We start from the raw sequence: 24999 nt of genomic DNA on the forward strand, positions 1-24999 counted from the left end.
TTTTAAATAGCATTTATTAAGTGCTTACTATGTGCAGAGCACTGTTCTAAGCACTGGGGAGGTTACAAGGTGATCAGGTTGTCCCACGGTGGGCTCACAGCCTTAATCCCCGTTTTACATATGAGGGAACTGAGGCCCTTGTTGTCTGTCTCCCGCTTTTAGACTGTGAGCCCATTGCTGGGTAGGGACTGTCTCTATATGTTGCCAACTTGTACTTCCCAAGCGCTTAGTACAGTGCTCTACACACATTAAGCGCTCAATAAATACAACAGAATGAATGAATTGAGAATTGACAAGCAATTGAATTGAGAATTGAGAACTGAATTGAGAATTGAGAATACAATTGAGAAGCAGCGTGGCTCAGTAGGAAAGAGCCCGGGCTTTGGAGTCAGAGGTCATGGGTTCAAATCCCGGCTCCACCAATTGTCAGCTGTGGGACTTTGGGCAAGTCACTTAACTTCTCCAGGCCTCAGTTCCCTCATCTGGAAAATGGGGATTAAATCTGTGAGCCCCACGAGGGACAACCTGATCACCCTGTAACCTCCCCAGCGCTTAGAACAGTGCTTTGCACATAGTAAGCCCTTAATAAATGCCATCATTATTATTATTATTATTACGAACGAATGAAGTGACACGCGAGCGGTCCGGGAACCCGCTACCATCATTCGCTCATTCATTCCGGCCTATTTACCGAGCGCTCACCGCGTGCAGAGCGCTTGGAGAGCACAACCGGGCAAGAAATCCCCCGACTCCGCGTCCCGCCGGGGCTCACCTTGGGAATAGAGCAGAATCTGCATCTCCAGCAGGACGCAGGTGAACACCTGCACCAGGTTCTCCAGGCCCAGGAGCTCGAAGGTGTCCCGCAGCGGGTAGTCCGACAGCGGCAGCTCTCCGGGGCCGGGCCTCTGGCAGACGATGGGCTCGTACACCCCGTAGAATTTCAGGGACCGCCCGGGAGGCGGGAGGGGCACCTCGTACAGCACGTTGTGGATGTAGCTCTCCAGGGGCAGGGGCGGGGGCTGGCGGGAGGCCACGGCCCGGTAGAGCTGGCCGAGGAACTTCCTGCAGGCCCGCATGAAGGGCAGCGGCACGATCAGGCAGATGCTCTTGGAGACGTAGAGGGTGTCCCGGCCCACGTCGTACGAGCCGTTCCCCCCGAGCCGAGCCGGGGAGCTGGCGTCGTCCCCGTCGGGGCTGCCCGCGCCGCGGGGCGAGGCGTAGGAGCCCCCGCCTCCGCGCTCGGCGTCGTGCATCTGGTAGAGGGTCTGCATGGCCGCGCGGATCTGCTTGCTGGTCACCTCTTCGTAGAAGGTCAGCACGAAGCCGTAGGTGCGCGACCCGTCCTCCCGGGTGATGAGGAACGAGTGGAACTGGACGTCGCGGTTGTCCGCCTGGGTCCGGAAGGAGAGGCCTTTCGGCATGCACAGCTGCGGGGCGGGCGGGGGAGAACCAAAGATCAGCACCAAGAAATAGGTGGGGAGGCGACTTCGTCGCCCTAACGACGATTGGGGTGCTTGGTCCCCCTTTTAGACTGTGAGCCCACTGTTGGGTAGGGACCGTCTCTCTACGTTGCCAGTTTGTACTTCCCAAGCGCTTAGTACAGTGCTCTGCACACAGTAAGCGCTCAATAAATACGATTGATGATGATGACGGTTCGGCGCTTCCTAGGCGCCAGGCACTGTACTAAGCACTGGGTACAAGGGAGGAGATGATTAGAGAGACGCAGCACGGGATGGTGGATGAGGCGTGGACCTGGGAATCGGCACCGGGTTCTAATCCCGGCTCCGCCACCTGTCCGCGGGGTGAGAAGCAGCGTGGCGGAGCGAAGACTGCCCGGGCCTGGGAGACGGAAGGTCGTAGGTTCGAATCCCAGCTCCGCCACTTGTCCGCTGGGTGACCTCGGGCAAGTCGCTTCACTTCTCTGAGCCTCAGTTACCTCATCTGGAAAATGGGGATTGAGGCTGTGAGCCCCACACGGGGCAAGGACTGTGTTCAACCTGGTTTCCTTGCCTGGCACATAGTTAGCACTGAACAAATAACATGATTATTATTACTACTGTTATAATTATTATTATTATCATTATTATTCTCTGGGCCTCAGACTGTGAGCCCCACATGGGACAGGGAATGTGTCCAACTCAACTGGCTTGTCCAACTCCAGCACTTAGTATAAGTGCATAAACAAAACAAATACCATTATTATTATTATTATGATAGCGCCCGGCACATAGTATGCGCTTAACAAATACCATTACTATTACTATTTTAGACTGTGAGCTCACTGTTGGGTAGGGACTGTCTCTATATGTTGCCAACTTGTACTTCCCAAGCGCTTAGTACAGTGCTCTGCACACAGTAAGTGCTCAATAAATATGATTGATTGATTGATTGATTAATTATTAGCAGCATGGCTTAGTGGAAAGAGTCCAGGCTTGGGAGTCAGAGGTCATGGCTTCTAATCCCGCCTCCGCCATTTGTCAGCTGTGTGACTTTGGGCAAGTCATTTCACTTCTCTGTGCCTCAGTTCCCTCATCTGGAAAATGGGGATTAAGACTGTGAGCGCCCCGTGGGACAACCTGATCACCTTGTAACCACCTCAGCGCTTAGAACAGTGCTTTGCACATAGTAAGTTCTTCATAAATGCCATCATTATTGCTATTATTATTCTCTGTGCCCTCAGTTACCTCACCTATAAAATGGGGATTAAGACTGTGAGCCCCACATGGGGCAACCTGATCAACTTGTATCTACCCCAGCACTTAGAACAGTGCTTGGCACATATTAAGTGCTTAACAAATACTATAACTATTAATTATTATTATTATTATCATTTGGGTTGGACACAGGGCCATCCTAGTAGCAGAACAAACACACATAGCGTCAAACGCACATTCAGCGCTTAGAACCGTGCTTTGCACATAGTAAGCGCTTAATAAATGCCATTATTATTATTATTATTACATAGGAGGCATTACAGAAAAAATAGCTAATAAGTGTAGTATTTGTTATGCCAGTCCATCAGTCAGTCAATTGTATTATTGTGCACTTACTATTATTAAGTGCTTGGGAGAGTACAATATAACAATAGAACAGACACTTTCCCTGCCCACAACGAGCTTAAAGTCTAAAGGGGGAGACACGCTTACTGTGTGCTAGGCACTAAGCCCTGGAGTAGGAAAGAGACAATCAGGTCAGACACGGTCCCCGTCCCACCAGCGCTTAGAACAGTGTTCAGCGCTTAGAACAGTGCTCAGTGCTTAGAACAGTGCTTTGCACATACTAAGCGCTTAACAAATACTATTATTATTATTATTATTATTATTATTATCATTATTATGTGGGGCTCACAGTCTAAGTAGGAGGGTGAGCAAGTATTGTATCTCCATTTGACAGATGAGGAAACTGAGGCACGGAAATGCTAAGGGCTTGCTCAAGGTCACCAACAGGCAAGTAGCAGAGCTGGGATTCGAACCCAGGTCCTCTGACTCCCAGATCTGGAGTCTTTCCAATAAGCCCCGCTGCTTTTCCGACACAACCCGGGGGGTGGGGGGTCTGGCTCAGTGGAAAGGGCCCGGGCTTTGGAGTCAGAGTTCATGGGTTCGAATCCCGGCTCCAACAATTGTCAGCTGTGTGACTTTGGGCAAGTCACTTCACTTCTCTCTGCCTTAGTTACCTCATCTGTAAAATGGGGATTAAGATTGTAAGCCCCCTGTGGGACAACCTGATCACCTTGTAACCTCCCCAGCGATTAGAACAGTGATTTGTACATAGTAAGCACTTAATAAATGCCATTATTATTATTATTATTATTATTGTTATGAGAGTGGATTAAGCAAGGCACGATAGGTTCTCGGCCTCTGAGCCTGCGGGAATGGAGAAAGAGGAGCAAATCTGAGAAATGTGAATAGATTTGGAAGAGAACCTGGAGGACAGTGAAGAAGCCTCCAAAATTACAGTCGCTTAAGGACCAGGATAATAGAGATCGATAAATCAATCTTATTTATTGAGCGCTTACTATGGCCACAGCACTGTAATAAGCACTTGGGAGAGTTCAGTATAACAGAGTTGGTAGACACATTTCCTGCCCACAACCAGCTTACTGTCTAGAGGGGGAGACCGACATTAATATATGAAAAGCAGCTTGGCCTATTAGAAAGAGCATGGGCTTGGAGTCAGAGGTCGTGGGTTCTAATCCTGGTTCTGCCACTGGTCTGCTGTGTGACCTTGGGAAAGCCACTTCACTTCTCTGGGCCTCAGTTCCCTCATCTGTAAAATAGGGATTAAGGCTGGGATCCCCAAGTGGGACAACATGATTACCTTGTATCTACCCCAGATCTTAGAACAGTGCTTGGCACATAGTAAGCGCTTACCAAATTCCATCATTCTTAAATAAATAAATGAGGGTTATGGACATAAGGGCAGTGAGGCTGAGGGAGGGGTGAATAACGGGGAGGAAATCAGGGTGATGCAGAAGGGTGCGGTAGAAGGGGAAATGGGGCTTTAATCAGATGGGTTCACGGTGATGGAGAATAAAGAAAAGGCACATTTGTTAAAGGCCTAATTAGATGGTGGAATCAATCAATCAATCGTATTTATTGAGCGCTTACTGTGTTCAGAGCACTGTACTAAGCACTTGGGAAGTCCAAGTTGGCAACAAATAGAGACAGTCCCTACCCAACAGTGGGCTCACAGTCTAGAAGGGGGAGACAGAGAACAAAACCAAACATATTAACAAAATAAAATAAATAGAATAGATATGTACAAGTAAAATAAATAAATAAATAGAGTAATAAATATGTACAAACGTATATACACATATACAGGTGCTGTGGGGAAGGGAAGGAGGTAAGATGGGGGGATGGAGTGTGACCTAGTGGAGAGAGCCCTAGCCTGGGAGCCATAGGAGCTGGGTTCTAATCCCAGCTCTGCCACTGGTGTGCTGTGTGACGTATGGCAATTCCTCTGGGTCTCAGTTTCCTTATCTGGAAAATGGGGATCAAATCCCTCTCTCTCTGACTTAGACTGTGAGTCCCTTTCAGGACTGGGTCTAACCTGATTATCTTGCATCCACCCCAGTGCTTAGAACCATGCCTGACACCATTATTATTAATAATAATTATAATAATAATAATGGCATTTATTAAGCGCTTCTATGTGCCAAGCACTGTTTTAAGCACTGGGAAGGTTACAACTACTGTTACATTGTAAAAACAGTTAAAACAATTACTGTTTTAAATGATGGTGGTAGGATATTTAAAGGGAGGAGTCTTACACAGATCAAGAAACACAGGATTGACTAAAGGATGAGGGATATATCTTCCCCTCCCCACAACACCTGTATATATGTATATATGTTTGTATGTATTTATTACTCTATTTATTTTATTTGTACATATTTATTCTATTTTGTTAATATGTTTTGTTTTGTTGTCTGTCTCCCTCTTCTAGACTGTGAGCCCACTGTTGGGTAAGGACCATCTCTATGTTGCCAACTTGTACTTCCCAAGCGCTTAGTACAGTGCTCTGCACACAGTAAGCGCTCAATAAATATGACTGAATGAATGAATAAATGAAATACAAATAATTTATAATATATAATTTACGGATCTGCATACGAGTGCTGTGGATATGTACATTATTACCACTATTATTATCATCACTCTCCCAGGACCTCTGCAATATTGCAGAAGTAAGTAACAGAGAAAGACAGTACGTGGAATTCATTCATTTGATGATTTATAATGTGAGGAAAATCTCTGAAATCCCAACTAGTCATTTTTGAGCAGCTGGGACATGGGTAACTTAATAATAATACTAACAATAACTGAATTTGTTAAGTGTTTATTACGTGCCAGGAACTGTAATAAGCACTGGGGTGGATACAAGCAAATCGGGTTAGACACAGTCCCTGTTCCCTGTGGGGCTCACGGTCTCAATCCCCATTTTACGGATGAGGTAACTGAGGCCCAGAGAAGTGAAGTGATTTGCCCAAGGTCACACAGCAGACAAGTGAAGGAGCCAGGACTAGAACCCATGACCTTCTAACTCCCAGGCCCGGGCTCTCTATCCACTGTGCCATACTGCTTCCATACGTTGCCAACTTGTACTTCCCGAGTGCTTAGTACAGTGCTCTGCACACAGTAAGCGCTCGATAAATACGATTGAATGAATGAATGCTTCCCCAACTCCTTCGTGCATATAATAATGATGGCATTTATTAAGCGCTTACTAAGTGTAAAGCACTATTCTAAGCGCTGGGGAGGTTACAAGGTGATCAGGTTGTCCTATGGGGGGCTCACAGTCTTCATCCCCATTTTACAGGTGAGGTAACTGAGGTCCAGAGAAGTTAAGTGACTTGCCCAAAGTCACACAGCTGACAATTGGCAGAGCTGGGATTCGAACCCATGACTTCAAGCGCTTAGTACAGTGCTCTGCACACAGTAAGCACTCAATAAATACGATTGATTGATTCTGACTCCAAAGCCCGGGCTCTTTCCACTGAGCCACGCTGCTTATACTTAAACATTCACCGCAAAGCCTGCCAAGAATTGGGTTCATCCCTCCGAAACAATTATTTTCCCATAGGAAACAGATGTAGGTCCCTTTAACTCTGTCCACGTTCTTACAAATGAATGATGTTTAAAAAAGGTAAAAGCTTGTGAGCGTTGTCTAATCCGGATATTGCAAATGAACAGCTGTTCCTGGATTGCTAGGGATTTCATTCACATTTATCGAGCGTTTACTTTGTGCCAGAGCACTGTACTAAGCTCTTGGGAGAGTACGCTACAAGAATAAACACGCATCACGAGTGTCAGACTGAGCCCTCTCCTTCCTCTCCCCCTCTCCATGCCCCCCGCCTTACCTCCTTCCCCTCCCCACAGCACCTGTATATATGTATATATGTTTGTATTTGTTACTCTATTTATTTTATTTGTACACATTTATTCTATTTATTTTATTTTGTTAATATGTTTTGTTTTGTTCTCTGTCTCCCCCTTCTAGACTGTGAGTCCACTGTTCGGTAGGGACCGTCTCTATATGTTGCCAATTTGTACTTCCCAAGCGCTTAGTACAGTGCTCTGCACATAGTAAGCGCTCAATAAATACGATTGATGATGATGAGTAAGCGCTCAATAAATACGATTGAATGAATGAATGAATGTCAGGTCTTGAGAAGAGCTTAGGACCGTGCTACCGTGATGGGAAAGTCAGGGGAAGGACAGGGTTTGGACGGGAAGATGGTGGATTCTGTTTTGGACATGTTTAGTTTCAGGTGTCGGCGGGACATTCAGGAAGAGATGTCCTGAAGGCAGGAGGGAATACGAGACTGCAGAGAGGGAGATTTGGGAATCATCCGCATAGCAGTGGAAGTCATGGAAGCAAAGGAGTTCTCCAAGGGAGGGGGTGTAGACGGAGAATAGAAAGGGACCCAAAGCCAAGCCCTACATATATGGCGGACTGACTCTGAGGGCAGAATGGGCGATGCTACAGAAATATTGACTAGTGAGGCTGGAATATCAATTTTTTTTATATATAGAATGGTATTTATTAAGCGCTTACTATGTGCAAAGCACTGTTCTAAGCGCTGGGGAGGTTACAAGGTGATCAGGTTGTCCCACCGGGGGCTCACAGTCTTCATCCCCATTTTCCAGATGAGGGAACTGAGGCTCAGAGAAGTGAAGTGACTTGCCCAAAGTCACACAGCTGACAAGTGGCGGAGCCGGGATTTGAACCCATGACCTCTGGCTCCAAAGCCTGGGCTCTTTCCACTGAGCCACGCTGCTTCTCTTAGTGGATTAGTGGATAGAACCCAGGCCTGGGAGTCGGAGGACCTGGGTTCTAATCCTCACTCGGCCCCTTGTCTGCTTTGTGACCTTAGGCAAGCCACTTCACTTCTCTGTGCCTCAGTTACCTCATCTGCAAGATGGGGATTAAGATCATGAGCCCCACGTGGGACACAGACTGTGTCTAATCTGCCCAACTGGTATCTACCCAGACGCTTAATACAGAGCCTGGAGGACAGAAAGTGCTCAACAAATATCACTGAAAAAAAATTCCGCATTTGCCTTTTGGCTTCAGCACTTGGTCAAAATCCAGAAGTTTTTACCAAATCATCTTCCTAGCACTCCAGGCTCCTGGTTTTAAGCCCAGAACATCAAAAATAGCTTTTTTGGGGCCCTGAGTTTATTAATATGTCTTCCATGGGGCTCAGAGTGTCTGAAAGCATTACCGAAATCGTAAAAATCTGAAGGAAAAAACAGGAAAGTCTCCAAGCTTGTTCCTAATCTGCTCTTTTCCCAACCTAAAGAGGAAAAGCCCGAGTAACTTCTGACTATTCCAGAGATTATTGTACTCTACCGAGCACTTACTACAGTGCTCTGCACATACTAAGCTCTGCACACACACTCAATAGATACCATTGACAAAGATTCATTCATTCATTCAATCATATTTACTGAGCGCTTACTATGATCTAATTGGCCTAATTAGAGGCAAGAATTTAGGATGTTGCCTTTACCCTTTCCTCTTCTTTAACAACATCCCTAATTGCCCTGGAGACAAAAACTTTTCCCGGGCTATTTTTTATGTTCTGGACTTAATACCAGGAAATGCTAGGAAAATGATTAGGTAAAGCTGCTAAATCTTGACCAAGTGCTGAATAATAATAATAATAATGGCATTTATTAAGCACTTATGATGTGCAAAGCACTGTTCTAAGCACTGGGGAGGTTACAAGGTAATCAGGTTGTCCGACGGGGGGCTCACAGTCTTAATCCCCATTGGGCAGATGACGGAACTGAGGCACAGGGAAGTTAAGTGACTTGCCCTAAGTCACACAGCTGACAATTGGCAGAGCGGGGATTCGAACCCATGGCCTCTGACTCCAAAGCCTGGGCTCTTTCCACTGAGCCACGCTGAAGCCAAGCGCTGTACTAAGCACTGGGGTAGAAACAAGTTAATCAGGTCAGACGCAGTCCCTGTCCCACATGGGGATCACATCTAAGTAGGATGGGAACAGGTACTGAATCTCTGTTTTACAGATGAGTAAACCGAGGCCCAGAGAATCAATCAATCAATCAATCAATCGTATTTATTGAGCGCTTACTATGTGCAGAGCACTGTACTAAGCGCTTGGGAAGTACAAATTGGCAACATATAGAGACAGTCCCTACCCAACAGTGGGCTCACAGTCTAAAAGGGGGAGACAGAGAACAAAACCAAACATACTAACAAAATAAAATAAATAGAATAGATAAGTACAAATAAAATAAATAAATAAATAGAGTAATAAATATGTACAAACATATATACATATATACAGGTGCTGTGGGGAAGGGAAGGAGGTAAGATGGGGGGGATGGAGAGGGGGACGAGGGGGAGAGGAAGGAAGGGGCTCAGTTTGGGAAGGCCTCCTGGAGGAGGTGAGCTCTCAGCAGGGCCTTGAAGGGAAGTCAAGTGACTTGTCCAAGGTCACTTAGCTGACAAGTGGCAGAACTGGGATTAGAACCCAGGTCCTCTGACTCCCAAGCCCGTGCTCTTTCCACAAGGCGACACTGCTTCTTTGCCCTATCTCATGTTGTTTGCATTTTTTTTTTTGGCCCTTCCAGTCAGCTTTATCCTGCAGCGATTCTCGTTTGCATGGAATTTCGCCTTCTGGAAGTCTGTAGCGTAATTCATTCGTTCAATCATATTTATTGAGCGCTTACTGTGTGCACAGCACTGTACTAAGCGTTTGGGAAGTACAAGTCGGCAACATATAGAGACGGTCCCTACCTTTTCCAGGTGAGGGAACTGAGGCACAGAGAAGTGAAGTGACCTGCCCAAGGTCACACAGCAGACATGTGGAGAAGCCGGGATTATTAACAATAATAATAATAATGGCATTCATTGAAAGCTTACTGTGTGCAAAGCACTGTCCTAGGTGCTGGGGAGGTTGCAGGGTGATCAGGTTGCCCCACGGGGGGGCTCACAGTCTTCATCCCCATTTTGCGGATGAGATAACTGAGGCCCAGAGAAGTGAAGTGACTTGCCCAAGGTCACACAGCTGACAAGTGGCGGAGCTGGGATTTGAACCCACGACCTCTGCAGAGGGTGGCGGGGCTGGTTCTTACTTGTACTTCCCAAGCGCCTAGTACAGTGCTCTGCACTATATTTGTATATATATTTGTACATATTTATTACTCTATTTTACTTGTACATATTTACTATTCTATTTATTTTATTTTGTTAATATGTTTTGTTTTGTTGTCTGTCTCCCCCTTCTAGACTGTGAGCCCGTTGTTGGGTAAGGGACCGTCTCTATACGTTGCCAACTTGTACTTCTCAAGCGCTTAGTACAGTGCTCTGCACACAGTAAGCGCTCCATAAATACGACTGAATGAATGAATGAACAATGGGCTCACAGTCTAGAAGGGGGAGACAAACAACAAAACAAAACAAGTAGACAGGTGTCAATACCACCAGAATAAATAGAATTATAGCTGTTACACATCGTTAACATAATAAATAGAATAGTAAATATGTACAAGTAAAATAAATAGAGAAATAAATCCGTAAAAAACATATATACAGGGGCTGTGGGGAGGGGAAGGAGGTAGGGTGGGGGGGATGGGGAGGAGGAGAGGAAAAAGGGGGCTCAATTCATTCATTCAATCAATTGTATTTATGGAGCGCTTACTGTGTGCAGAGCACTGTACTAAGCGCTTGGGAAGTACAAGTTGGCAACATAGAGAGACAGTCGCCTACCCAACAGTGGGCTCACAGGCTCAATAATAATAATAATAATAATAATAATGGCATTTATTAAGCGCTTACTATGTGCAAAGCACTGTTCTAAGCGCTGGAGAGGTTACAAGGTGATCAGGTTGTCCCACGGGGGGCTCACAGTCTTCATCCCCATTTTACAGATGAGGGAACTGAGGCCCAGAGAAGTGAAGTGACTTGCCCACAGTCACACAGCTGACTAGTGGCGGAGCCGGGATTTGAACCCATGAATTCTAACTCCAAAGCCCGGGCTCTATCTACTGAGCCATGCTGCTTCTCCTGGAAGACCTCTTGGAGGAGGTGAGCTCTCAGTAGGCCTTTGAAGGGAGGAAGAGAGCACAATATAAAGAGCGTATAGTTTTATCAGGCCTTGTTTTTTTAAGGGCTAACAGGCCCCAGATTCAATTCCACTGGACTTTATCAAAAACACCTTGCGTGAAGCAATTCAAGGGTTGGGGAACGGGAGGAGATGGAGGGGGGCGGGCAAGAAATCCATACCATGTTGACGGCATCTTGATCGAAAGGGTTCCACTCTATATTCTGAGGGTAGTGGGCCAGAACTTTGGACTTGAACGTTCTTCTCAAGGGACTCTGGTCAAAGTTTTCCCCTGTTAAAATCAAGAACAAAGAAACGAGTCAGGATTTACCAGTCGTGTGGGTACACAAGCCAATGGGAATGTGTATATGACATAAAAAAGCACAAAGGTGAATTAATTGTTTGCCTCCTAAAATCTTGGAAGTGATAAGTAGGAGTTGGCAAGTCCACAAGCAGGGAAAAGATTCCCCCTGCCCTTTTTCCTCCCCTCCCTTCCTCCTTCTCCCCTCCTCATCTCCCCCCTCCCCATAGCACTTGCATATATTTCTACATATTTATCACTCTATTTATTTTATCTGTACATATTTACTATATTTATTTTATTAATGATGTGTACATAGCTATAATTCTATTTATTCTGGTAGTATTGGTACCTGTCTACTTGTTTTGTTGTCTGTCTCCCCCTTCTAGACTGTGAGCCCGTTGTTGGGTCTCTATATGTTGCTTATTTGTACTTCCCAAGCGCTTAGTACAGTGCTCTGCACACAGTAAGTGCTCAGTAAATACGATTGAATGAATGAATGAGAAAAAAAAAAACATTCCCACTATGACACAGCATCATTATTATCTTCAGTTCAACTCTTTCTCCTGGTAAGTCTCTACTGAAACTCAGAAGTCACTCAAAAATATATATATATATTTTATATATATAAAAAAATATATCTGAAATGAATTTCTTGATAGGCTTCCCTTCCACTGTTCAGAGCTACCCACCAACTAATGATTGTGGTACCTGTTAAGTGCTTACTATTGTTAATATGTTTTGTTTTGTTGTCTGTCTCCCCCTTCTAGACTGTGAGCCCGATTTTGGGTGGGACCATCTCTATACGTTGCCAACTTGTACTTCCCAAGTGCTTAGTACAGTGCTCTGCACACAGTAAGCGCTCAATAAATACAATTGAATGAATGAATGTGCCTGGCACTGTATTAAGCGTTCGGATGGACATACGCAAATCGGATTGGACACAGTCCCTGGCCCAAATGGGACTCACGGTCTTAAGCCCCATTTTACAGATGAGGTAACTGAAGGCCAGGGAAGTGAAGTGACTTGCCCAGGGTCACGCGGCAGACAAGTGGCGGTGCCGGCATTGGAACCCACTTCCTTCCAACTCCCGGGCCTGTGCCCTATCCGCAATTAGAGCATGAGTTTAGTACAATGGCACGGTTAAAAGGGATTGGCTTTATTAATAATAATAATGATGCCATTTGTTAAGCGCTTACTATGTGCCTAGCACTGTTCTAAGCACTAATAGCATTCCCTGTAAGAGCCTTGCTGTTAACAATCCCCCTTTTAGACTGTGAGCCCACTGTTGTGTAGGGACTGTTTCTATATGTTGCCAACTTGTACTTCCCAAGCGCTCAGTACAGTGCTCTGCACACAGTAAGCGCTCAATAAATACGATTGATTGATTGATTGATTGATTAACAATCACTGCTGTAACTTGAGGCTACTAGAGTCATCCAGGAAATGCTGAAAAGGTCTTTCTGCCTTAGTACCAGTCTTTAATAATAATAATAATAATGTTGGTATTTGTTAAGCGCTAACTATGTGCAAAGCACTGTTCTAAGCGCTGGGGTAGGTACAAGGTAATCACGTTGTCCCACGAGGGGCTCACAGTCTTCATCCCCATTTTACAGATGAGGGAACTGAGGCCCAGAGAAGTGAAGTGACTTGCCCAATGTCACACAGCTGACAAGTGGCGGAGCCGGAATTTGAACCCACGACTTCTGACTCCAAAGCCCGTGCTCTTTCCACTGAGCCACGCATCTTCCCCTAAGTCTTTAGCCTTTCATTCATTTATTCAATCACATTTATTAAGCGCTTACTGTGTGCACAGCACTATACTAAGCACTCAGCGCTTAGAACAGTGCTCTGCACATAGTAAGCACTTAATAAATGCCATCATTATTATTACAATGCTATGATAAAGAGTGACAATCCCTGCCCACAACGAACTCAGTCTAGAGTCTTTCGACAATCATCAATTCACTGCTTCGCAGGCAGTCAACTGATGACCTGTTCCTAAACTGAGCGACCACCAACTTCTGAAAGCCAAAGACATGAGTGAAAATAGCAGGAAGAAGTTTAGGTTCAGGTATAATTTGGGCACTAAATAGAAGAAGCATCTGTAAAATTAATTCCATCAACCCACTGAACAATCCATCCATCAATCAATCGTATTTATTGAGTGCTTACTGTGTGCAGAGCACCCTACTGAGAGCTTGGGAGAGTACAATATAATAATAATAATAATAATGGCATTTATTAAGCGCTTACTATGTGCAAAGCACTGTTCTAAGTGCTGGGGAGATTACAAGGTGATCAGGTTGTCCCACGGGGGGCTCACAGTCTTAATCCCCATTTTCCAGATGAGGGAACTGAGGCACAGAGAAGTTAAGTGACTTGCCCAAAGTCACACAGCTGACAATTGGCAGAACCGGGATTTGAACCCATGACCTCTGACTCCAAAACCCGGGCTCTTTCCACTGAGCCACACTGCTTCTCTGAGTTGGAAGACCTGTTCCCTGCCCGCAAGGAGTCCAGAGGGGTGAGAGCAGCATCACAAGATGTATTTTCCTGTTTTGAGGGGAAGCCATCAACTATTACTTCTTGAAGAATGAAGTAGACTCCTGAGGGCAGTGAGTGAGTGAAGTTCAGTGTCAAAGGTTTATTATTCATTTTGATGCTGATTCCTGTCTTGGTAAACTTTTCTACATCTGTCTCCTACATGCACTCAATCGTATTTGAGAGCTTACTCTGTGCAGAGCACTGTACGAAGCGCTTCGGAGAGTACAACAATAAACAGACACGTCCCCTGTCCACTAAGAGCTCACAGCTAGAAGGGGTAAATAATAATATCAAGTGTGAGTATCTTCAGGACAGGGAATTTCTAACAACTCTACCGCAACCGTATTTTCCCAAGTGCTTCAATACCTGTTCTCCCACCTATATGGACTGTAAACCCCATAATCAATCAATCAATCAATCGTATTTATTGAGCGCTTACTGTGTGCAGAGTACTGTACTAAGCGCTTGGGAAGTACAAGTTGGCAACGTATAGAGATGGTCCCTACCCAACAGTGGGCTCACAGTCTAGAAGGGGGAGACAGAGAACAAAACCAAACATATTAACAAAATAAAATAAATAGAATAGATATGTACAAGTAAAATAAATAAATAGAGTAATAAATATGTACAAACATATAACATAAGAACATATAAACATATAAAAAACATATAAACATAAGAAAAAGGGATTATGTCTGACCTGATTTTCCTGTATCTACCCCAATCAATCAATCAATCGTATTTATTGAGCGCTTACTGTGTGCAGAACATATAGAGACAGTCCCTACCCAACAGTGGGCTCACAGTCTAGAAGGGGGAGACAGAGAACAAAACCAAACATATTAACAAAATAAAATAAATAGAATAGATATGTACAAGATAAATAAATAGAGTAATAAATATGTACAAACATATATACACAAAAACATAAGAACATATAAACATATAAAAAACATATAAACATAAGAAAAAGGGATTATGTCTGACCTGATTATCCTGTATCTACCCCAGCGCTTAGTACGGTGCTTGTCACATAAGCGCTTAACAAATACCACAATTAATATTATTAGTAGTACAGTTTTCTGCACACAGTAAGCGCTCTTTAAATACCACTGATTGCTTCTGTTCACTTTCCCATTTGCTTAGTACAGTGCATTGCACTCTAATGGATGCTCAATAAATACCATTACTACTACTACTACTACTATAATAATAATAATAAGAAGAATAAAAATAATAACTAGAAGAATTGTGGTATTGGTTAAGTGCTTACTATGTGCCACTAAGCACTGGGGGAGATAATCAGGGTCCCACATGGGACTCACAGTAGCGTGGCATAGTAGATAGAGGCCGGGCCTGAGAGTCAGAAGGACCTGGGTTCTAATTCTGGCTCCACCACTTGTCTGCTGTGTGACCTTGGGCAAGTCACTTCACTTCTTTGGGCCTCAGTTCCCTCATTTGTAAAATGGGGATTAAGACCGGGAGCCCCACGTGGGACAGGGACTGTGTCCAACCTGATTAACTTGTATCTACCCTAGTGCTTAAAACAGTGCCTGGCACATTGTAAGCACTTAACAAATACCATAATAATAATAATAAGTAGGAGGGAGGACAGGTTTTAGTCTCATTTTGCACGTAAGGGAGCTGAGGCACGGAAATGTTAAGTGACTTGCCCAAGGTCACCCAGCAGGCAATTGGCCCGTGTGCTTTCCATTAGGCCATGCTATTTTTACCATTCCATACCTGCCTAAATTCATATGTATTTAAATTCCTAGGAAGTCCAACCTGTGCGTATCACCCATTTCTGTAACAATTAATTCATTCAATCGTATTTACTGAGTGTTTACTGTGTACTAAGTGTTTGGAAAGTACAATTCAGCAACAGTGAACAATGCAATTGGTCCCTCTAAACTGTGAACTCCTTTCAAAGGCCAAAGGCCACCAACTCTGTCGCATTGTACACTCCCAAGTGCTTAGAACAGCGCTCTGCACAAACTAAGTGCTCAATAAATACCACTGACTGATTGATTCTTTATTTTGATGCTATTCATTCATTCAGTTGTATTTATTAAGCGCTTACTGTGTGCAGAGCACTGTACTAAGCACTTGGGAAGTACAAGTTGGCAACAGATAATAATAATAATAATGATGATGGCATTTATTAAGCGCTTACTATGTGCAAAGCACGGTTCTAAGCGCTGGGGAGGTTACAAGGTGATCAGGTTGTCCCACAGGGGGCTCACAATCTTAATCCCCATTTTCCAGATGAGGGAACTGAGGTCCAGAGAAGTGAAGTGACTTGCCCAAAGTCACACAGCTGACAACTGGCAGAGCCGGGATTCGAATCCATGACCTCTGACTCCTTCCACTGAGCCACTTGGAACTGATCGGTCCCTACCCAACAACGGGCTCCCAGTCTAGAAGTGGGCGACAGACCACAAAACAAAACATGAGATGTATGTAATTCCCCTGGAGCTGGTAGAAAAGCAGTGCAGTCTAGTGGCTAGACCCCAGGCCCGGGTGTCAGAAGGACCTGGGTTCGTTCATTCATTCATTCAATCATATTTACTGACTGCTTACTGTGTGCAGAGCACTGTGCTAAACGCTTGGGACAGTACCATACAACACTAAAACAGACCCATTCGCTATCCACGACGAGCTGGATTCTAATCCCAGATCCGCCCCTCGTCTGCTGGGTGACCTTGGGCAAGGCACTTTTCCTCTTTGGCCTTCAGTTCCCTCATCTGTCAAATGGGACTGTCTCTATATGTTGCCAACTTGTACTTCCCAAGCGCTTAGTACAGTGCTCTGCACACAGTAAGCGCTCAATAAATACGATTGATTGATTGATTAAGACTGTGAGCCCCATGTGGGACAGGGACTGTGTCCGACCTGATTAGCTTGCTATTAATGCCTACTCGCTTTGTTTTGTTGTCTGTCTCCCCCCTTCTAGACTGTGAGCCCGTTGTTAGGGACCATCTCTATATGTTGCCGATTTTTACTTTCCAAGCGCTTAGTACAGTGCCCTGCACACTGTGAGTGCTCAATAAATATAACTGAAGGAATGAATGATTCTCTGCAGTTCTGGCACGATAGTGAGGGAGTAGATTGGGGATGCTTTCCACCAGGTAGGAAAAGAGCAAGGAGCAGTTGAGATTTGGCAGGAGAAATGATATACAGCCTCCTGATGACTCTGACCTCCAGCTCAACCTGCACTGAATGAGCGCTGTTTCCCCAAAATGCTTTATAACCTTGGAGAAGCAGTGTAGCCTAATGGAAAGAGTCCAGGCCTAGGGGTCAGAGGATCTGGGTTCTAACCCCAGCTCCACCACTTCTCTGCTGTGTGACTTCGGACAAGTCACTTCACTTCCTCTGTGCATTAGTTTCCCCATCTGTAAAATGGGGATTCAGTAGCTGCTCTCCCTCCCACTTTATTAATAATAATAATAATGACATTTGTTAAGTGCTTACTATGTGCAGAGCACTGTTCTAAGCGCTGGAGGGGTGACACAAGGTGATCAAGTTGTCCCACGTAGGGCTCACAGTCTTAATCCCCATTTTACAGATAAGGTAACTGAGGCTCAGAGAAGTTAATTGACTTGCCCAAGGTCACAGAGCAGACATGTGGCGGAGCTGGGATTCGAACCCATGACTTACGACTCCAAAGCCTGTGCTCTTTCCACTGAGCCACCCATGCACTGTGTCCAACCTGAATATCTTATACCTACCCCAGAGTTTAGTACAGTGCTTGGCACATAGCAAGTGCTTAACAAATACGACGGTTATTATTATTATTTAAATTCTGAGCATGAATCATTTCTTTTTATGTGAAACTCCAAAAACAGGAGTGTTAAGTTCATCAACCTGAAGACTAAAGAACGAGGACACTAAAAGCTTCTTTTAGAAGCTGAGGAGACAAGCGACCAAGAGACAAGTAGGGACTGTCTCTATGTGTTGCCGACTTGTACTTCCCAAGCGCTTAGTACAGTGCTCTGCACACAGTAAGCGCTCAATAAATACGATTGATTGATTGACCAGGTATCTTTTTCTGCTCCCAAGCCAAACAGCCTCGGTTAGAGGAGAAATTGAACAAACACAACTTTGAGCATGTGAGTCATTCGGGAAGGGCAAAATGAGAGGGAGATTTGTGTTTTATATTCGTGTAAGGGAGGGTGCGAGTCTCATTCATTCAATCATATTTATTGTGCACTTATTGTGCCTCCGTGTTCCAAAAGTTGCATGGGAAACCTTTCGATTAAAGACATCATTTGGGTGGTTTACAAGCAAGTTTTTGAAATGGCACACTGCATCCTAAACATAAAAATTAACTCTCTCTCTCTAGCTAGAAAAAAGATTTTTCCCAATCCTTAGGAGAGTACAGCCTTTGGAAAACAACTTTAGAGGTCATGACATGAAACAGTCAATATTGGAAGCAATTGTTAACCCTAGACATGAAAAAAAAATCACACTAAATATAAAAAATAGTTTTAATCAATCTATGAGAATTATGCTCCCCCTTTAGACTGTAAGCTTGTTGTGGGCAGGGAATGTGTCTACCAATCTGTTGGATTCTCTCAAGTCCTTAGTACGGTGCTCTGCAAATGGAAAATGCTCGATAAATACTGGTGATTGATTGAGTGCTTAACTGCCAAGGGCCCTGGACCCCTGTCTACATGTTTTGTTTTGTGGTCTGTCTCCCCCTTCTAGACTGTGAGCCCGTTGTTGGGTAGGGACCGTCTCTAACTGTTGCCGACTTGTATTTCCCAAGGGCTCTGCACACAGGAAGCGCTCAATAAATACCACTGAATGAATGAATGAATCTTTCCTCTAAAGACTTCTACTTCCAAATTTTATCTCACAACACTGCTCCTGATGCAACCTACTTCTAGGCCTTCTCATCTCATCTCATCTAGACTTTGGGCAAGTCACTTCACTTCTCTGGGCCTCGGTTTCCTCATCTGTAAAATGGGGATGAAGACTGTGAGCCCCCCCGCCGTGGGACAACCTGATCATCTTGTAACCTCCCCAGCGCTTAGAACAGTGCTTTGCACATAGTATGCACTTAATAAATGCCATCATCATCATCTAGATAGCCACTTACCCAGACCCCTTTAGGATCCTCTCAGCGGTTTCTGCATTATTCTCCCCACATATCCCTTTTCTCCAAGAGAAGGGGTTCAATTGCTTCCCCTTCTAGAACATCATTAAGATAGTAAAAAGGCCCAAAGGATAATAATAATAATAATGGCATTTATTAAGCACTTACTATGTGCAAAGCACTGTTCTAAGCGCTGGGGAGGTTACAAGGTGATCAGGTTGTCCCACTGGGGGCTCACAGTCTTAATCTATTTTACAGATGAGGTAACTGAGGTCCAGAGAAGTGAAGTGACTTGCCCAAAGTCACACAGCTGACAATTGGCGGAGCCGACATTTGAACCCATGACCTCTGACTCCAAAGCCCGCGCTCTTTCCACTGAGCCATGCTGCTTCTCGGATGGAAGGAAGATTTTGAAGCACTTCACAATAAAAACAGACAGACCATCTTTCATTTAACTTCGCTTTACAGCTTGAAACGGTGCACCATCATGGCCATTTCCTGTTGGGTAGGGACTGTCTCTATATGTTGCCAACTTGTACTTCCCAAGCGCTTAGTACAGTGCTCTGCACACAGTAAGCGCTCAATAAATACGATTGATTGATTGATTGATTGATTTCCAAAGAAGCAACCACACTTAAAGCAGCGTGGCCTAGTAGATAGAACCAGGGCCTGGGAATCAGAAGGACCTGGGTTCTAGCCCCAGCTCTGCCACTTGTCTGCCATATGATCTTGGGCATGGCGCGTCACTTCTTTTCTTCCCAAGCGCTTAGTACAGTGCTCTGCACACAGTAAGTGTTCAATAAATACAACTGAATGAATGAACTTCTCTAGGCCTCTGCTACCTCCTTGTACAGTTTGGGTTAAGACTGTGACACGGGAGAGGGACCACCCAATCTGCTTGTATCCACCCCAGTGCTTAGTACAGTGTCTGGTGCATAGTAAGTGCTTAGCAAATGCTACTATTATTATTAGTAGTAGTAGTAGTACATGAACATGACATGAAACAGTCAATGTTGGAAGCAATCGGTCTACCCTAGACATGAAAAAAAATCACACTAAATATAATAGTAGTATATAATACTATATACTGTATATAATACTGTATATAAGAGGAGTAGTAGTAGTAGTAGGAGTAGTAGTAGTAGTACTCCTACTACTACTACTCCTACTACTACTAGTACTAGTAGTCGAAGAGAAGCAGCGTGGCTTAGTGGAAATAGCACAGGCTTTGGAGTCAGAGGTCATGGGTTCAAATCCCAGCTCCCCACTTGTCAGCTGTGTGACTTTGGGCAAGTCTCTTCATTTCTCTGGGCCTCAGTTACCTCATCTGTAAAATGGGGATTAAGATTGTGAGCCCCCCGTGGGACAACCTGATCACCTTGTAACCTCCCCAACGCTTGGAACAGTGCTTTGCACATAGTAAACACTTAATAAATGCCATTATTATCATTATTATTATCAGTAGTAGTAGTAGTAGTATTTAGCTGGAACAGGCAGGGGTGAGCTAGGACCAGACCAGCTCAGACTTGCCTATCCCAGGCACGTAGGTAGTAATAATAATAATAACAATAGCAATAATAATGATTGCAGTGTTCATTAAGCACTTACTATGTACCAAGTACTGTACTAAGCACTGGGCTCGATACAATGCAGTCAGTGAGCCCCTGTCCCTATCCCATTTGGAGTTTACCATCTCCGGTTTACTCCACGACCAGGATTAGAACTGAGATCGGGATTAGAAGTCTGGGCTGGGATGCCACACTGCAGCAAAGAAAATTCCCGCTGTCTCTTTCCTCATAAGTAGTGAGTTCCTGCCTAATCCAAAATTCACACTTGGAATGAGGGGAATATACAACTTCCTGGAAGATAAGACTCCAGACATGCTTTAAATGAGGAAACCTGGTATTTCTCTAATTGGGTTGTCTATGTCTTTATCTCTCTTTGAGTTAAGCACAGAGCTGGGAATCAGGAGACTTGGGCTGTAGTCCTGGCTCCGCCACTTGTCTGCCATGAGACCTTAGGCAAGTCACTTAACTTCTTGGGCTCTCAGTTTCCTCATGTGTAAAATGGGGTTCAATACCTCTTCTCCCTCCCTCTTATTTGTGAACGTCAAGAGAAGCAGCGTGGCTCAGTGGAAAGAGCACGGGCTTTGGAGTCAGAGGTCATGGGTTCAAACCCCGGCTCCGCCACTTGTCAGCTGTGTGACTTTGAGCAAGTCACTTCACTTTTCTGGGCCTCAGTTACCTCATTTGTAAAATGGGGATTAAGACTGTGAACTCCCTGAGGGACAACAGTTACAACTGTAACCTCCCCAGTACTTAGAACAGTGCTTTGCACATAGTAAGCGCTTAATAAATGCCATCATTATTATTATTACTATTATGTGGGACAGGGATTGCATCTGAGTGCATTGTATCTACTCCAATGCTAAGTAATAATAATAATGATGGCATTTGTTAAGCGCTTACAATGTGCAAAGCACTGGTCTAAGCACTGGGGGGGATACAATCTAATCAAGTTGTCCCACGTGGGGCACACAGTCTTAATCCCCATTTTTACAGATGAGGTAACTGAGGCTCAGAGAAGTTAAGTGACTTGCCCAAGGTCACACAGCAGACTTGTGGTGGAGCCGGGATTCGAACCCATGACCTCTGACTCCAAAGCCCGTGCTCTTTCCACTGAGCCACGCTGCTTCTCTAGTACAGTGTTTGGCACAGACTAAGTGCTTAACAGATGTCACAAGGGAGTAACATATAAAAATAGAAACAGTTCTTTCTATTTTACGGTACTTGTTAAGCATTTACTATGCTGCCCAGCACCGGACTAAGCACTGGGGCGGATACAAGCTAATTGTGACCTAGGATAAGTCACTTCACTCCTCTGGCCTCCGTTCCCTCATCTGTAAATGGGGGACTGTAAGCCGCTTGTGGGACAGGGACTGTGTCCAAATTGATTTGCCTGTATCCACTCCAGGACTTAGTACAGCGCACAGAGGAAGCGCTTTTCATCATCATCATCATCATCATACAGTGAATGTCCCCCATGGGTCTCACAGCCTTATTCCCCATTTTCAGACGAGGTAAATGAGGCACAGAGAAGTAAAGTCACACAGCATTCATTTAGTTACATTTATTGAGCACTCACTGCCTGCAAAGCACTGTTCTAAGAGCCTGGAAGAGTACAATATAACAATAAGCAGATTCATTCCCTGCCCACAACAAGCTCACAGTCTAGAGGACAGCAGATGAGTGCCAGATTAGAACTCAGGTCTTTCTGACTCCCAGGACCGTGCTCCAGCCATTAGGCCACACTGCTTCTAGAGCAAAACTCACACTAACTGTTTTTCAATTTTTTCTGCCGAATGGCACATACCCCTTGACGGAGCTCCCCGAAACTGACCCCGCAGCACCCCATTTCGGCCCGGAGACTCGATTCAATGCTTCCCCGCGTTCCCCTGAGGCGACTGTAGTTGAATCTCTCTTTGCAAGAGCTCAGCCGAGAAAGCTACCCATATGACACTTACCTTCGAGTAACAGAGAAATGTCTTCTTCTCTACCGATCGGGTTGACCAGTCCAGCACAGAACAGGTCAGAAGACCATACCCCGTTCACTTTCAAAATGATTATTCTGTTACCTAGAGCTACTGCTGGCATCTTCTTGGAATCGTGCAAGGAATCGACGGCATGGAAACGGGTCGAGGAATTTGCTTCACAGAGCAGAAGACCCAACCAGAAGTGAAGGCTGTTCTATGGAGGCCTCCTAACACCATTTTTTTTAAGAAAGGATCAAGCCAAACAGACAATAAATCATCTGAAGAAAGGAAGACTTCCACCAAGAGCACGAGGAACCAGCCGAAGGAACGACACCACCACCACCAACTAGCTCATTACCCAAAAGGAGGAGGAATTATCAAGCTAGACTTGACTGTCTTGGCAATATGTAGCAAGAAGAGCAGAACGCACAAGTGCTTCATGATTAAATTTCACCATTTGGCCACTCCAAGTGCCCAGGTCATAAATTACTGAAGGGAAACTTGAGACTGTATAATCTGTACACGTTGACTGTCAGCTCCTCTTGGGCAGGGACTCTGTCTACCCACCCTATTGAACAGGACTTTTCCAAGTATTAAGTAGAGTGTTCTGCACACGGAAAGCGCTCAATAAATACCAGTGATTGATCAATATCTCGATGTGACTGTATTTTCAAACTAAGAGTTCGAATACACCCACTTAGAAAGCCACACTAGTTGACCATCAAAAACTTGGGGCTTTGTTCATTTTTCTCCCGCAATTTAGAAAGTCACCCTAGTTGACCATCAAAAACTTGGGGCTTTGTTCATTTTTCTCCGGCAATTTAAATCATATACAGTCAGTATTTATCATTCATCAGGGTATTTTATTACTGTAGCAGAGCTAATGGAATGAGAACTTTGAGGCAACCTCTGGCAATAAAGTTGGGACTGCTACAAAAAGGGTCAAATCGTTTAATCATATTTATTGAGCGTTTACTGTGTGCAGAGCACTGTACTAAGCATTTGGGAGAGAACAATAGAACACAGTTGGTAAACACGTTCCTTGCCCACAACAAACTTACAGTTTAGAGAGGGAGACAGACGTTAATATAAGTAAATGAATTCTGGATATGGCCATAAGTGCTATGGGGCCGAGGGAGGAGTGAATAAAAGGTACAAATCCAAGTGCAAGCACAAAGCAGAAGGGAGTGGGAGGAGGGGAAATACTAAGACAATTCTCAAATGTGACTTTTTAAACTGAAATTGCTAATAAACATGTACTACTGTACTCACAGTGTGGCATAGCTATTCAGAACAAGCTCCCTGTTTCACTGCTGCTTTCAGAGGTCAGCTGTGAGAACCTGGTTCAAAAACAGCTACCAGAAATGCTCCTGAAAATTCTTCAGAATAGAAAATCCAACACCCTCGTGGCAATTGCCGTGTGAAAAGTGCCTGTTAGATGTGATTCGAAATCATGGTGCCAACGCCCAAGGGACAGTCACACCTTCAGTTTCACCAGAAAAATTGTTACATAAATGCCAAGAGAGTTTAAGTGACTATGTATTTTTTTAATAGGAATGAAGCAAAGGAAATCTTTTGAAAGGTACAGAGCAGAGAAGATACCCGACTGACGGGAATGGATTCGATCAAAGTTCCAAGACGGAGAGAGAACAATTTACTCGGGACTCGAAGGCTGTGTTTCTGAATCCCATATTTTTTTTACCTGTGGTTCTGTTCGCAGCATCGTGGCTCTTGCCATGAAGATCTGCTTCTAGCCACTGGTATAAAACTACACAATACAACAGAAACAAAAAAGCACGTATGAACAAACAAAAAAAAACCCAAAACAATTTGGAAAAATGGATAACAGAAATGATAAACAAACAACGAGAAGCAACGGGCCCTTTCCATCCCCTAAAATCCTCTCGCCTTGTTGGAGAGGGGAGGAATGGGAAAAAATTCACCAGAGTAAACATTAACAAAGATGGTGTACAGAGCTTATGAAATAAATGTTAGAAATGCATATACACAGGTGAGGATTAATAACAGAAGAGACTATGAACTGGGTCTGACCTGATTTTTCACATTCATCATCATCATCATCAATTGTATTTATTGAGCGCTTACTATGTGCAGAGCACTGTACTAAGCGCTTGGGAAGTACAAATTGGCAACATATAGAGACAGTCCCTATCCAACAGTGGGCTCACAGTCTAAAAGCCAGACATCACCATTCATATTTAAATATTTGCAAAATAGATACGTTTCTTCTTCTTGCGGCCCTTCTCTCTAGTCCTTTCCCTTCCCCTTGCTTTTTCCTCTCTCCTGCCCCTTTCCTCTCCCAGGATTCCAAGTCTCCTCCAAGCGTTAATCACTGACTTTTAATTATTATAAATAATAAAGCCTGTTCTCCCCTCTAGACTGTAAGCTCATTGTGGGCAGTGAACATGTCTACCAACCCT

At 44.5% G+C, this 24999-nt stretch overlaps 1 protein-coding gene across 1 annotated transcript in view; it reads right to left on the reverse strand.

Moving 5' to 3' along the window:
- DENND5B (DENN domain containing 5B) overlaps nucleotides 1-24321 on the reverse strand; it is a 181663-nt gene extending 157342 nt beyond the window's left edge. The window contains exons 1-3 of the mRNA XM_038768489.1: nucleotides 24261-24321; nucleotides 11263-11372; nucleotides 773-1427 (exon numbers count right to left, since the gene is read on the reverse strand). Of these exons, the coding sequence (XP_038624417.1) occupies nucleotides 773-1427; nucleotides 11263-11265 (658 nt within the window). The 5' untranslated portion in view covers nucleotides 11266-11372; nucleotides 24261-24321. The remainder of the gene's footprint in view (nucleotides 1-772; nucleotides 1428-11262; nucleotides 11373-24260) is intronic.
- Nucleotides 24322-24999: the final 678 nt, after the last annotated feature.

The sequence above is a fragment of the Tachyglossus aculeatus genome, chromosome 2 (assembly GCF_015852505.1).
Source record: "Tachyglossus aculeatus isolate mTacAcu1 chromosome 2, mTacAcu1.pri, whole genome shotgun sequence".
Classification (NCBI taxonomy): domain Eukaryota; kingdom Metazoa; phylum Chordata; class Mammalia; order Monotremata; family Tachyglossidae; genus Tachyglossus; species Tachyglossus aculeatus.